This window comes from Vitis riparia, chromosome 5 (genome assembly GCF_004353265.1).
Source record: "Vitis riparia cultivar Riparia Gloire de Montpellier isolate 1030 chromosome 5, EGFV_Vit.rip_1.0, whole genome shotgun sequence".
Classification (NCBI taxonomy): domain Eukaryota; kingdom Viridiplantae; phylum Streptophyta; class Magnoliopsida; order Vitales; family Vitaceae; genus Vitis; species Vitis riparia.
Genome location: NC_048435.1, coordinates 19,186,593 through 19,202,324, shown reverse-complemented (window position 1 = coordinate 19,202,324; position 15,732 = coordinate 19,186,593). Strand labels below are relative to the sequence as shown.

At 35.6% G+C, this 15,732-nt stretch overlaps 2 protein-coding genes across 3 annotated transcripts; both read left to right on the top strand.

Moving 5' to 3' along the window:
• The first annotated feature begins 1,444 nt into the window (after positions 1-1,444).
• Positions 1,445-2,365, top strand: LOC117915101 (voltage-gated hydrogen channel 1). Its single transcript, XM_034830668.1, has one exon. It carries the CDS (start codon positions 1,459-1,461, stop codon positions 2,176-2,178), a length of 720 nt encoding a protein of 239 aa, XP_034686559.1. The 5' UTR covers positions 1,445-1,458; the 3' UTR covers positions 2,179-2,365.
• A 10,082-nt stretch (positions 2,366-12,447) lies between these two features.
• Positions 12,448-14,395, top strand: LOC117914852 (probable aldo-keto reductase 2). 2 transcript variants are annotated; one of them, XM_034830358.1, is made up of 5 exons: positions 12,448-12,744; positions 12,841-13,041; positions 13,209-13,381; positions 13,466-13,568; positions 13,751-14,395. In XM_034830358.1, exons 1-5 carry the CDS (start codon positions 12,532-12,534, stop codon positions 14,084-14,086), a joined length of 1,026 nt encoding a protein of 341 aa, XP_034686249.1. In that variant the 5' UTR covers positions 12,448-12,531; the 3' UTR covers positions 14,087-14,395. The 2 variants fall into 2 exon arrangements, with proteins under 2 accessions (XP_034686249.1, XP_034686248.1); XM_034830357.1 differs by having other exon boundaries at positions 12,582-12,744; positions 12,837-13,041.
• The last annotated feature ends 1,337 nt before the right edge of the window (positions 14,396-15,732 follow it).

Sequence of the window (15,732 nt, the reverse complement as noted above, 5' to 3'; positions counted from 1 at the left end):
ACCTCGATGGAAGACTGGATTTCCATGTTTTTACCTCTTTGCTTTATAATTTCTTTTTATTATCCCTTGCGTCCAGGACAGGGGCTTCTACGGTGCTACCTCACTCTGCCTTTTGTATTTGTAACCAATGGGTAAATAAAACTGATGTCATTTTAATTATTATTTTTAAACATATAAGTTTATAATATTTGAACCCACCATATATATATTTCTCATTTTTAATAATTTTTATAAATTCAAAAATATTTTTTTCCTTAAAAGAAAAATATGATTATGAGTTAAGTATGCATTTCTATGAACTTGAAGATAATTATTTATTTATCTTTTTATATACTACGAGTTTGTTGAAAAGGTATTTCGATAATTTTGAGAAAGAAGATTTTTATAATATTTTTATAATATATTATAAAAATGCTTCTGGAAAACATTTATTATTATTATTATTATTATTATTATTATTATTTTTGAGTTTGAAGAAGGTATGAAAGCCTTTTAATGAATACAAGGAGAATTTTTTGTTTTTTTTATTTATAATAAATAGAGAAAATATAATCTTCTTGGGAAATATTTAATTTAGTATGGAAAAGGATCATAATAAATGAGAAAATAACCTAATTTGTTTAAGGATGGAAGTGTAGAAGTTTAATTTGCTTTCTATTTTTTATCACAAACAATTAGGTTATGGGAGGTTAATTAAATCAAATGTATGGATCAAATTTTAGAGCTATTGAATGTTGTTAAATTTTCCTTAAGTGGGTGAAGTGAAAATTTTCAAGGACTTAAATAATTTATAGCCCATTTTGGGTCTTCAAGCCCACATTTCCACCTTCTTTTGGGCTCAATTTTAGAGGCCCATGTAGAAGTCCTTGTGGTCTTCCTTCTACGGGTGATTTGTACAAAAATGACCCTAGGCCTCTTTAGAAGCTTTCTTTCGTAGATCCTTTTCACACTGAGCTCCCAATGATCAAAATATGAAAAATTATAACACCATAAGTAGTTAGATTTTACAAAAATATCTAAAAATAAAAAATAAAAATATTAATAAATCGAAAATTGATTATGCACGAACACGACTCAAATACATATTAAAGTCATAAAAAATCAAATATTTTAAAAATTACATAAAAACTAATAAATTTTAAGATGATGTCGGGAAAATTCATGATATTATATATATGAGCTTCTTTTAATCTAAACATTCGAGTAAATATTTTATCTTCTCCATGTTAGGGAATCTAAATCAAACCCAGATTAAAATCTGGATCTTAAATATTAAGAGCAGACAGTGCGGGTCAATTAAATTTTTATATAGCCACTGGCTCTCGACGTGACTCCAAAGCATCAAAACCTCAACTTCACTTCCATTTCACGTACCTTTCAAGTCTACTCCTGTTTTTCACATTAGTTTATCATCCAAAAACCTTTACCATCCATTAATCTCTACTCCCAAATCCTTCCATGGCTTCCTCTCAAATTCAACAATCACCACTTCCCACCACCACAATCACCATTGAGTCCATTGAATCGTCTCTTCAAAATCTCATCAAGAACTGGCAGAGGAGGCAGAGATGGCAGCGATGGCAGCATGTGTTCAGCTCTAGACAACAAAATGATCTTGGTCACCATAAGAGAGCTCCATGGAGAATCCACCTTGCCAGTTTCCTAGAGTCAACCCCTGTCCATGTTTTCTCTATTTGTTTGCTTCTCACAGACCTCATATTTACTGTCCTTGAACTTTCCTCCTCTCTACTGTCCTGCTCTACCAAGGAGAACAAGAAGGGAGAAACTTGGTACCATTGGGTTGGGATTGGCTTACTTGGCCTGCTTTGTATAAAGAGCATTGCACTGGCTATAGCGCTTGGGTTTTCGTTCTTTTGGCGACCCGGGTATGTGGTTGATGGCGCAGTTGTGATCGGGGCATTGTTCTTGGAAGCCTTTCTGGAGGGGAAAGGAGGAGGGTTGCTTGTGGTGGTGAGCTTGTGGAGGGTGGTGAGGGTGGTGGAGAGCGTGTTCGAGCTGAGTGATGAGGCCATTGAAGCACAGATTGAAGCGGTTTTACGCGAGTTTGAGGCACTAAGGGGTGAGAACAGAAGACTATTAGAAGTGATCGGTGAGAAGGACAAATTGATTGAGAAGCTCCAAGAAGAACTCGATCACTGCAAACAGGCTTGTAATTAATCCTTTATCAGTCTAGTAACTTACATTGTATTTGCTGATAATTATGCAGCCTGGATTAGTTGCTCTTCCAAGCCAACATTGAAAGAGTTGCATGCAGCAAAATTACTTGGTTTTCTAAAGTATATATGTACTCTATCATTCCTTGTATTGTCTTTTAATTTCGTTTCCAGGGAGTTTTGCTTGGTAATTGGCATTGGTCTTGCAAGGAAAGTCCATGTGAACAGGAAGAAAACATATACAACTCAGAAGAGAGAAAAAAAAAAATGGTTGGTTTGTAATAAGTATGGCTATCCTAAAGCTAAAGCAAAATACGGTTGAGGAAATTTTTAACTTCCACATGTTTCTCCATGTGTCCAGGAAGAAACCAAACATAGACAACTCAGAAGAAAAAAAAATGGTTTGTATAAGTATGGCTATCCTAAAGCAAGATATGGTTGAAGAATTTTAAACTTCCACATGTTGCTCAACGGACAATGAAATTGCATATATTTTATCGAGAAAGTGTTGGTGCATCCATTCTTTTATATTCATTTGCTTGCTTGTTGAAGAGATCGAAAAAGAAGTTTATTTAAAAACAAACTCAACTCAACTTGGTAGATTCTCTATCGACATATAATAAACAATTCATGATAAGTACATGACATGCTAAAAACTAAGCAATATAGCCACACAAAAGCAAAAATGGCTAAGTAACTTGGTGGCAACCAATTGAACATATGCTAATTTGTCTAACTGATCCAACCAAGCCATTGGAGGGCCTTTGACATAGTACTATTTGAAGGAAAATGACAATCAAGAGAAACCCTTGAGTAACTCTCCTTCAACAAAGAGAATCCACTTTTGGGTTCTTCACAACCCCAATGAAATAGGTAGACATTAGCATAACGTGATTGATTACTCTTCTTTTATGATTGTTTGATTCTTATAAAGGTGAAGGGCACTGAGAGGGCCGGAAATGATGAGGGAAGGAAAATACATGGAAAAGAATTCTTAAATTTCAAGGAATGTTCAGTCCATGCCTTCAAATTAATTGTACAAGTTTTCTCCAATTTTTTCATTTGCCTTTTTCCTCTCCCTCATTGTTCCAACAGGTAAATGGCCGCCGTAAGTCAAGAAGAAAACTAGACCCGGCGAAGTGTCTGAATCTTTCAAAGCCTGCTCATCTTTAGAGTCATGCATAACACATAAGGTCTTTCAAAGAGCCTAATGCCGGTCAAGGAGAAAATGGGGGGTGGGATGTGAACTGCCTTTTAAATTAAGACTTCTGGAGATGCTAAGCTAACAAAACATTAAATATATGGGACCCAAAAACTCATACATAGATGTAAAGAATTACCTAATGGAAATATATGAATACAAGAAAGGAAATATAAGTAGATGAATTTCAAAATTTGGGGGTTTCAACACGGAAAGAGAATCTCACAGGAAAATGTCAAATTTCCTCCTCAAACCTCACCCAGTATCACCTGCTGGTTGTTTTTTTTTTTTTTTAAAAAAAAACATGGTTGACTTTGAATTTTGAATGCTATTGTCTTGCTGTTTAATGGAAAAGAAAAAAACAGAGACTGATTATATTGACTGGCAACTATATATATGTATATATATAGCACCAAAGCTTGATCAAATAGAGAACAAGAAGCAAATGGGGAGTTTCTTGAGGATTGCAGCTTTCTATGCTTTGCTTGTAGTTTTTATTGTGCTATCAATGAATTCATGGTCTCTCATGGTAGAAGCAAGAATTCCCGACTTCTCAGCTATTCAAGGTACACGAATTTCTCCCTCCATCCCTCTCCCTCTCCCTCTCCCTCTCTCTTTCAAAATATTGCAAGTACTTATTTTACTTCATTTTGATGTTCTTTCCATTTTTCACTCCCTAAGCACTCCTTAAAGTCTCTCAACTCTCCCTCTCTCTCTAAAAATATTGAAGGTACTTATTTTACTTCATTTTTATGTTCTTTCCATTTTTCACTCCCTAAGCACTCCTTAAAGTCTCTCAAGTCCAAGTAATGGAACGAAAACGAGCTCGAGATAAATGGTTGTTTAAAGAGGCCAATGATTCATTATGAGTTTGATTTGATTCAATGGTGGACATGTCTCTCCACCACAAAATCACTAGCTGTATTTGATTAGGGTAATGCTAATTACACTACTTCTTTCTAATCGCTACTTTATTTTTTTGGGCTCTGAATGACAGAGAATCTCCTGCGCCGAAGTACCAAGGAAGCTACTCCAACTGTGGGATCTCCGGCCGCAAATACTGAAAAAATTGTTCATTGATGACCATCTTTCTGCATGAACTTCTGGCTCTTGCTCATTCTTCCAAAATAAATGGTTAAAAAGAGAGAAGGAAAAATGAAAATATGTAGATGTGGTATACAAAGACAAATTATGAATAAGCTAGGAAGTTTATAATTTTGCTGTTTGTATGATATTCATTCAAGAATACCAGGAAATGAAATAGCTTAACTCGTTTTCTTGTTTCTGTCATGGCTATGATAAGCATCTAAAGTATCTTAATTAAGTATCAATTATTTATGGATCAAAGCAATACTAGGTAGAAATATGGATCAAAGCAATACTAGGTAGAAATAGGGTACTTGATAAAACTTAATATTTATTAGTTAATGACTTAAATTAATTTAAAAAATTTATAAATAAGTTGTTTACTTAAAACTTATTACTTAATTCTTACTTTTTAAATATTAAGGTTGTTTGATAAAATTAATTTAAAATTTATTGTAAATCATCAAATTGACATATTTATCATCATAAATTATAACTAGGACAAGTGAGGTTGAGTAATAATGGAAATTGTGGAATAACAAAAAAGATTGTTGAGGTAATTAGCACAAATGAGGGTAAAAAAAATAAAATGAAGATATAGACTTAATAATAAGTTAATTATTTTTACTTACTACTTAAAATTGTTAGTAATTTTAAGATATATTATTAAGTTATTTTATCAAATGTATTTAATTTATTTAATAACTTAAATTAAATTATTAAGTCACTTTAAGTTATTAAGTTGATTTACCTAATACGCACTTAATTTTATAAGAAAATAGAGAAAATAAAATATATGCCAATAAATTGCTCTTCAAACCGGTTTAGTCATTCATAGGTTGGGTTAATCTTTAGATTTTATTTTTTTCTTCAACCAAAAACAACTTAGCCAAGGATGTATAATCACTTCTCTATCTGGCTAACAAGAAAATCCAAAGAGAAAGTAGAAGAAAGAAAGGATATTGAGAAAAAAAATGCAAACTATTGATCAATGGTTCAATTTGTGAAAGAGAAAATGATATGTTTATTGAATCCAAATCCAATATTATCATTAAGCTTTTAGAAAAATTGATAGTTTAAAATTTATCAAATTTATTTGAATTATTTATTTAATTGTGTTAAAATGATCCACACAATCCATTTATGATCCATTTAAATTATATAAATTTGTTAATTTTATATTTTTAAAATTAGGAAAAAGAAAAAAGGTTTTCTTTTTAACTGTAAATATCACATAATTTAAAAATTAAATAATTGAAATTTTATGTTTTTTTTTTTGATAAATATCACGAATATATTAAAGGGCAAAGGCCACCAAGCATACAGGACGTATACAAATCTGCCTCAAAACGAGAGCACAAAAAAACAAGCACCCTTACCCTCCCTTAAGTGGCCGCTAGCCACTCCAAAAAACCTAAGAGTGAAGAGGACTCCTCTCCAATATACACCCTAGCTCAACTCCACAAGGTACAAACAAAAGAATTTTTGAGTTTCTGTATATTTAACACCCCTCGCTTGAAAGCTAACCTATTCATTTCCTTCCATACCGTCCAAAAAATACACAACGGGATATAATTCCAAAATTTTTTCCTCTTTTTCCCCATAAAGGGGCCCCTCCAACTGAATAACGCCTCCTTCACCAACTCTGGGAACACCCACTGAACCCCCACAAGGGCAAAAATAATTTTCCATAAGGCCCTTACCACTATACAATGTAAAAGAATGTGATTTACACTCTCCTCTTCACAACCACACAAAAAACATCGGTTAGGAAACTGCCAGCCTCGTTTTTGAAGCCTATCCAGGGTGAGAATCTTCCCCCATGCGGCTTCCCAAGCAAAAAAAGCCGCTTTGGTTGGGACCTTGTCCACCCAAACGCCTCTATACAGAAAGTTGCAAGCATTGATAACAAACAACCCATTGTAGGCATCCTTCACCCCATACTTCCCATGGCCCCCCCCCCCCCCCCCCCCCCTTTCCAAAGCACCACGTCCTCCTCTGAAGATAGCTTGAAGTCCCTGAGCATAAAAAGCAATCCTCTAATCAAGTCCAGCTCCCAATCATTAAAGTCTCTATGAAATCTAAGATTCCAACCTCCTGAACCACTGCTATGATCCCACATCTCATTAACCGTTGCATTCCTGTTGACCGCCATCTCATAAAGCTGGGGAAAAGAATGGGACAACCTCTCATTCCCACACCACTGGTCAGACCAGAATTTTACACTAGTCCCTTTCCCTACCTTAAACTCTGTATTCTCCCAACACCACTTAGCTTCCTTCATAATCTCCTTCCAAACCCCCACTCCATAATTACCACGGGCTTCTTTAGTTCTCCACCCAAATTCTTCTTGACCATATTTCACCCCAATCATTAACCTCCAGAGATTCTCCTTTTCAACGGCAAATCTCCAAACCCATTTATCCAACAAAGCTTTATTCAGGGAGTCAATCTTCCGAATGCCAAGGTCACCCTTCTCTCTTTGAGTGCACACCACCTCCCAATTAATTAAATGGACCTTCCTCTCCAAGCTGCCCCTTCCCTAAAGAAAGTCTCTTTGTAATTTTTCGAGTCTCTTTACAACACTTTTCGGCATTCGGAAAAGGGACATATTGTAAATAGGAAGGCTGGCCATAGTACACTTGATTAAGGTGATACGCCCTCCCTTTGAAATATAATGTCTTTTCCACTAGGCTAATCTCTTTCTCATTCTCTCCTCCACCCCATCCCAAATGGAGACAGCTTTGTGATGAGCTCCAAGGGGTAGCCCTAAGTAAACAGTGGGCAGCAGTCCCACTTTACAACCAAGTTCCACAGCCAGCTCCTCAATATCCTCCACCTCACCAACTGGAATTAGGACACTTTTATCAAGATTAATTCTAAGACCGGAAGCCGCCTCAAACCAAGCCAAAATCCAGCTTAGAGAGGACAATTGCTCTTTGCTAGCTTCACAAAAGATGATCGTGTCATCAGCAAAGAGCAGGTGGGAAACTATCATCTCCTCTTCCTCTCTCCCCCGAATTCTGCAGCCTAATAAGAAGCCCTCTTCAACCGCCCTTCTAATTAGATTACTAAGAACTCCCATCCCCAACACAAAAAGATACGGGGAGAGGGGATCTCCCTGTCTTAACCCCTTAGAATTCGAGAAGAAACCAGCCAACACCCCATTGATCATGACTGAAAATTTGGCGGTAGAGATGCACCACCAAATCCACTCCACCCACTGCGACCCAAAACCCATTTTGACCAGAACTTTCATGAGAAAGTTCCAATTAATGCTGTCATAAGCTTTCTGAATGTCTAATTTACAGATCAGCCCTTTCTCGTTCCTCTTGTGCCAAAAATCGATCACCTCATTGGCAATAAGAGACGCATCCAAGATCTGCTTGCCCCTCACAAAGGCGTTTTGGTCCCCGGACACCACCTTATCTAACACCTTCTTTAGCCTATTCACCAACACCTTAGCCAAAAGCTTGTACACACTCCCTAACAAGCCGATTGGCCGGAAGTCACCCAAATCTTCGACCCCTCCTTTCTTAGGAATGAGGACTATAAAGGTGGAGTTAAGACTACTAGCAAAAGAACGCTGGTCATAGAATTCTCTAAACAATTCCATAATCTCCTCCTTCACTAACTCCCAGCTTGATTGCCAAAAAGCAATTGTGAACCCATCCGGGCCCGGAGCTTTATCCCCATTCATACCCATTAAGGCTGCATAAATTTCCTCTTCAGTAAATTGCACCTCCAGAGTTTCCGCTTCACTAGAACTTAGACATTTAAAATGCAGCCCCTCAATATCTGCCCTCCAGCTTGGTTCTTCAGAAAGCACCTGCTGAAAAGCATTCACTATTCCCTCCCTCATCTCCTGCTCCTCCGTCATCCAAACTCCATTAATTTTTATTCTATCTAGAGAGTTATTCCTTCGGTGAGCATTAGCCATTCTATGGAAGAATCCAGTGTTTCTATCTTCCTCCTTAAGCCACAATTCCCTTGACAATTGTCTCCAATGGGTCTCCTCCAGTAAGACCCATTTTTTAAAGGAATCCTTGGCTTCTTCTTTCAGTTCAGTTTCACCTTCAGACAAACTCCTTTCCTTTTCCACCCCGTCCCAAAATTCCACTTGTTGCAGGGCTGAGTTCTTGTTAGCTTCCAGCCTACCAAGCACCTCTCTATTCCACACACTTTAATCTTATGCTTCAGCACCTTCATTTTAGTGGCTAGTCTGACACTGGCTCTCCCTCTAACCTCAACTCCCTGCCACCAACCCCTAAGAAGATCCGTGAATCCGTCAGCTTTAAGCCACATATTTTCAAACCTAAACGGGGACGGACCTCTCCTTAACCCTCCCCCCATCAACACAATAGGAAAATGATCTGAGGTCGGTCTGGGCAACCTACATTGCACGACCTCACTGAAGTGGTCAAGCCAACCTCTGGGTCACCAGGAACCTATCCAATCTGGCCCACGCCTGATTATTCCTCCCCCCACTCCAAGTAAGCATCTGTCCTTGTAATGGAAGATCAATGAGATCTAGCTCATCAACAACTTGAGCAAACCTTCTCATTGCACTCGTTAATCTCCCCTGAAATTTTATGTATTTTAAAGTTACTAAAGTAAAAATTATTTAAATTAAAAATTAAACAAAGTTCTAAACATGTGTAAAATTAAAATTTCAATTTATCTTCAATCTTATTGGATATATTTTAATGATCGATTAAATAATTAAATCAATTAAGAATTATAAAAATAAAAATTAAAAAATTAACAATAACTAAAAATATATTTAAAATAAGATTTTGTAAATTTTAAATTTTAAAAGGGCTAAAAGGATTATGTTAGTGTAAGTCATTCAAATATGATTATTAAACTGCCCATCTCATGTTTAGATATTGAGTGAATTTTTATTTTTTACCTTAACATTGATCCATTATTACCACTTTATGTTCACTCTTCGCTCTCTTTAAATTTTCTGTATTTTTTAAGTGAATAATTATTCTCCAATTTTCCATTTGGTTTTCCTTTCAATATTTTCCTCTTCCAGCTTGTTCCATGATGTAAACACAACCTTAAACATTATGATGCAAATTTCTTGGCCATATAGATAAATAGTGTTGATGGAGATCAAATTAAAGCACAAGACATGATGAAGTGTCTTTAGAGTCATAAGGCCTTTCAAAGAACTTAATGCCCGCCAAGGAGGACTTGGGACATGTGAAATGTGTGAATTTTTCAAACATATCCATGGGATTTTTCTTTTATAATAAAAATGTTCTTTTTAAAAAATATCATTAAAATATAATTATTTAAAAAATAAATACAAAAATACAGTACTTTTAACATTTATTTTATTTATACTAAACTCGTTTTTTCAAAAAATAAAATTTATTTTTTACACTGAATTTGTATTTTCAAAAGACGATTTCATTTTTTATATTGAATTTATCTTGTGAAAAGAAGAGTTCTATTTTTACCTTAAAACGTTTTATATTGAACTTATTTATTTCAAAAAACGAATTCACCTTTTTTACATTAAATTTGTTTTTAGAAAAGACGAGTTTAGTTTTATACTAAACTTATCTTTTCAAAAGATGAGTTCACAATTTTTTTACATTGAACTCATTTTTTTATAAGATGAATTTTACTCGAAATTAGAAAGTGTTGTGAATTTAGAATTATTTTTTATGTTATGATATATATATATATATATATATATATTTAAATACACCACTCTCATAGAAAAACCCATATCCATGCACACATGAGATGTTTAGTATTTGCCATAATGGTAAGACATATTGTCTTAATAGCAGGATGTTGATGCTTTTTAAGCCTCATTGTTGTCTTATAATGATGCTTTTAGGAATCTTCTTTTTTACTACTAGTGTTAAAATATATGGTGGGAAATATTGATGCTTTATAAGTGTTATCTTTTCCTAATATTAATGCTTAAAAAACTACATTAACACTTTTTAGAAGAGTCGAGAGATATTAAATTATTTTTTTAAGAAAATAATTATGGTATGTTTCTTGTTTGAACTTTGTGTCATATTCTAAAAATTTATCAAATTTATTCTTCTTTACATGTTCAATTATTTTAACCAAAAACAAAATCCAAAATGAAAAAGCAATATTCATGGTATAATATTACTAATTATCCGGTCTTAGAAAATTGATTAAAACTTATGAAACGTGTAATTTATAAAATCCATGTCAAATTATATATACAAATTGGCCAATTTATGACTCTAAAATGTCAATATTGCAAAAAAGAAAAAGGAATGTTGAAGAGGAAATTAGCAAAACCACATCTATGAAGCTTGAGCTGTTCATCCATTCATCCAAGCCCACTAGTGTTCTAATTATATTTCTAAAATACATATTACCACTCAACATAAAGCATCACTAGAAATTCCCCATATTACATCTTGATGTAATTTCATAAGGTAAAAGAGTGTAATTGACTCTTTTTAGTAAAGTGTTGAGTCATTTTCAAAATTGGATTCTATGAGAGGAAGTATTTTTCCTGGGTTTAAGTGGTTACCCATATTTTTATTAACACAAGGTTTTGAAGTTTTATAAAAATTTAATCATTTATGTGGATAAGGACATTTTGATAAAAGTGTGGGATTGCACATAAATTTATGATTAATTATTTTAGATTTTTCTAAATTGAGCTAATTAATTAATTGAAACTCATTAAGGCTAACTAATCAATTAAGACCCAATCGGTTACATTAAATGGTTCAAGCCTAAGTTAGACCAAAGTCACTTAAACCTATAAGAAAGTCTACATAAACTCTTTAGGTTTTTGGGTCTAGTGTATCTCTCTTTGTCTCTTTCACTCTCTCTTTTCAATGTGTGTAGCCACTCTACATAAGTTTCGTGGATCTAGGAAAAAGTCATTGGGCGAAAGATTACAAGATTTTCAAGTTGCATAAATTAGAATATGATTTAGGTTATGTAAGTCCTAAAAACTACCTATTTATTAAATGAGTTATACAAATTAATATGAATTTTGTCTAAACACGATTATAGTACTCAACCTAAACTTAGGAAAAATGTGTTGGGTTCAAGTCATCTCTACAAATCTAGCTCTAATGGAGTCTAGAGAAAAATGAGAATGAAAGTAATGCATAATAGAGTTTTAGAAAGAAAAGATGTACTAGAAGAAAATGCTACTATACTTCTACAACTGAGAGCTGTTATGACATCTATACAAAAGGAATGATCAAGATTGGTCACAATCTCTCCACAACATAAAGTAACAGCATATGAACTAACTGATAACTAGAAACAACTACCAACCTGAAAAACACATGAACTACAACATAGTTAGAATAGCTGTGGGAGCGATGGGAAGGTTGGCTTGGACAAGTGAGTGAGGGGTTGTGATATCGACTTTGTAAGAGTTACGTTATACTTGGCTCAAAGGATGGCAAGCTGTGAGGCTTTTGGGATAGTTGCTTTAGCGTGTGGCATTTCCATGAAGCTGACTTGTGTGTTCCTTATCTTTTTGTGTTTTGAGAGGTGGCTTGGGCCATGTGTGGGTGCCATCGACAGTGATGGTGGGTGTATGGTTTTGGTCAAGGTGGCTTCGTTTCGTGGTATTCAAAATGGAGATGCCTGATACAGTGAGGATGTTTTAGATAAAAATTCGTCTGCATCATGGTGTTTTGAGGGGTATGTTTTGTTGGCATTCTTGTTTTGGATTGTTGAAGTTCATTTTACACAGCTTTTAATCGACTTTTTCCACTTTTATCAAAATAACCCACTTTTGGAGTCCTTATCCATCTCCGACGAATAGGATAATTTTCCCTTCTTCAAAATCTATATAAAACCAATTACAAATATTTCCTAGTTCCAATAATTTCATCTTTCGCGCAAGCCCTTGCGTCATGGTTTTTAGACTTAAAAGAGTTACATTTCAAACATCTGCCCTACTATCATTTGACTAGCAACCTTTTGGTCTCTTTCCGCAACCATTCTCTTGTCGGGACTCGGAGATAAATACGGGAAACAGAAAACCCAGACAGCACCACGTTTGGCAAAGAGTGCGTAGTGGTGGGAAGAATGAGTACGGTGAAGAGAATCAAGCTGGGCTCACAGGGTCTGGTGGTTTCGGCACAGGGACTAGGATGCCTGGGCATGTCCGCCTTCTATGGCCCTCCAAAGCCAGACGAGGACATGATCCCCGTCATCCATCATGCCATCAACCGTGGCATCACCTTCCTCGATACCTCCGACGTGTACGGCCCCTTCATCAATGAAATCCTTCTCGGCAAGGTCCGTCCCTCAATTCTCTCCATGATTTTTTTGGTTCTGCTAAGTGTTAGCCGTTTGGTAGCTTAAGGTTTCATGGTGGGCGGGGGTGTTAGACAGGCTCTGAAGGGAGGAATGCGGGAGAGAGTTGAGCTGGCTACGAAATTCGGGGTCATAATCAAGGACGGAAAGTTTGAGGTGCGTGGGGACCCGGCGTATGTGAGGGCGGCGTGCGAGGGGAGCTTGAAGAGGCTGGAGGTTGACTGTATTGATCTCTATTACCAGCATCGCATCGACACTCGCCTGCCCATTGAAGTCACGGTTTGTGCCTTCTTCCCACTTTCTGTAGTTAGTTTTTGGCAGTTATTAGATTGATTTTGTTTGTTTAATTGAGGAAAAATTCTCTATCTAAAATTCTCTGTTTAGGACAAGCTTCCTTTTTTTTTTGGGTGCCTGTTCGTAATTATATTATTTACATGGTTTGAAAGATGGGAGAACTGAAGAAACTAGTTGAAGAGGGTAAGATAAAATACATAGGTCTGTCTGAGGCCTCTGCTTCAACAATCAGAAGAGCTCACGCTGTTCATCCCATAACAGCTGTGCAGTTGGAGTGGTCCTTGTGGGCACGAGATGCAGAGGAAGACATAATTCCTACTTGCAGGTGAGGCAGCCATGAGACTGAAAATTCTGTTTGTGGTGCATTTAAAAAATCTAAGTTTCTAGCTAATCCTTCTTATTTGCTCAGAGAACTCGGCATTGGGATTGTTGCATATAGTCCTCTAGGGCGTGGATTCCTTTCTTTAGGGGCCAGGGTGGCCGAGAACCTGTCAAATGATGACTACAGGAAGGTCCAATTTAATTTCATTGCATTTCAACCTTTCCTTGAATGTATGAAATTGCCTCATGGCATAACTTTTTGTCATGGCATTAGTAAGCAGGACTGTAGTCTGAATTACGTTGTTGTGTGATTACATCCTCTTTCATGTTGGGTTTCAAATTTTGTTCCTGAAGTTCATGTTTTGCATTGCAGACTCTACCACGATTCCAACCCGAGAATATTGAGCATAACAACATCCTTTTTGAGCGGGTTAAGGAAATTGCAACAAGGAAGGGATGCACTACATCACAGCTAGCTCTGGCCTGGGTCCATCACCAGGGGGATGACGTGTGTCCCATACCAGGAACTACCAAGATTGGGAACCTGGACCAGAACATTGGGGCCTTGTCACTCACACTAACACCAGAGGAAATGGCTGAACTGGAATCCATTGCTTCAGCAGTTGCCATTAAGGGTGACAGATTCCAGGGTACCTCACTTACCTGGAAGGCCTCAGATACTCCACTCCTTGCTTCCTGGAAAGCTTGAAGGACATTAATATATAATGAGTGGTTGATTGTGCTTGTGTTTGTTTGGAGTGTTCAAAAGCTATGCCGAGTTCCTAAACCTTGCTGCATCAGAGAGTGTATTTCTGATAAAGGAAATGTATTTTTCTGATTTCCAGAAGATCAGAATGGTAAAGTTTTAAGCTTAGGAGATGTTTGAAAGCCAATTGAATCTTTAAAAGAATTGCCATAATCTTGTATTACCGCAGAAATCTTGTAAGCTGATACCAGAAGTGGTTGTTCTATACCTTATGGACGTTATGTTAGGTTCTGGGAAAGAAAAAAATGAACTTTTGTCCCTAACCTTCTTTTATAAAAATATTATTTTATCCTAATTAAAACTATAAACTTTTGCTTCTAGGGTTAGGAAAGACCTGGGCAGGCCCTACTCTGGTAATGGAAACCATAAATCCAATTCCTTTTATGGCTCTCCCATCCACCAGCCTCTCTTCTCTTCCCAACATTCACTCAGTGCTGCAAAGCAATGTCCAAGAGAACCATCTTTCTCTTTACCTCTCATAACTAGCTGCCAAAAAGGAATCTGATGCACAAGTGGGTTAACATATCAGAAAGGTGTATCTAGAGGCCCACTTAATGGAGATAACAAGGAGCTATCAATAGCAAAGGAACCTCTACCAAGCTCTCAACTGATTGGGAGTGTTTACTTGTATTTTTATAAAATTTGGGATTTTTTCTGAAAACCTTATTTTTTTATTCATTTGCATGGAAAACAATAAAAAATTGGGATTAAAATTTTTGACATTGTTTTCAATGTTCCATTTTCATTGATTACAACTTTCGAATATTCCATTTACATTGATTACATATGAAAAACTCTTGTTTTCTCGCTCTAGCAATAAGGGTTAAGCTACTGACCTTTGATACCCTTATTGTACGAGTGATGATCTCTTTGTATGTAACCTAGTCATAACCTATGATATACCATTAGATTGGATCTGGTTCCATCCATTGACGAAAACCTAAGATCAACCACTTTTTATAAGTTCCATTATGTTGGACGCCTTATATAAAAGTTAGAGATTTTTTATTTGTATATAAAATAGTTATGAACTTGAACTATTTATTTAAAAGTGTTTATGATATGTTTTTCAATATTATTATATGATCCAATATGTGAAAATTAACAACTTTTCTTACAAACTTAGAATATGCACAGGAACATTTTATTAGTTTAATTAAATTTGTAATCACAATAAATACCATACATTCTTATTTTACTTTTTGTAAAAAAATATATATTTGATCTATGTATGCAATATATCTCCTTATTGGGCTTTCAAGCTCATCCTTTGTTGTTGATTATTATTATTATTATTATTATTTTAGTATTTTGATGTTAGTGAGGAGTGTCTTGGCTAGGTTGAGCAATCTATCATAAGTCTTTTTAAAATATTCAATTCACTTTGGTTAAGATGGATTTGAGACGTTTACAAAATGTTTAATGGAGTTACATTTGGAGGCTTATTCTTTATACAAAAGTTGCTTTTAGTATGATCCTACTATCATTTAAATATGTTCAAAGTAGTCAGTTAGATGACTAACTACAATTTATCCTGTTTTGACATCATTCACACATTGGGCTTTAGGGTTCCACATGTGAAATGATAG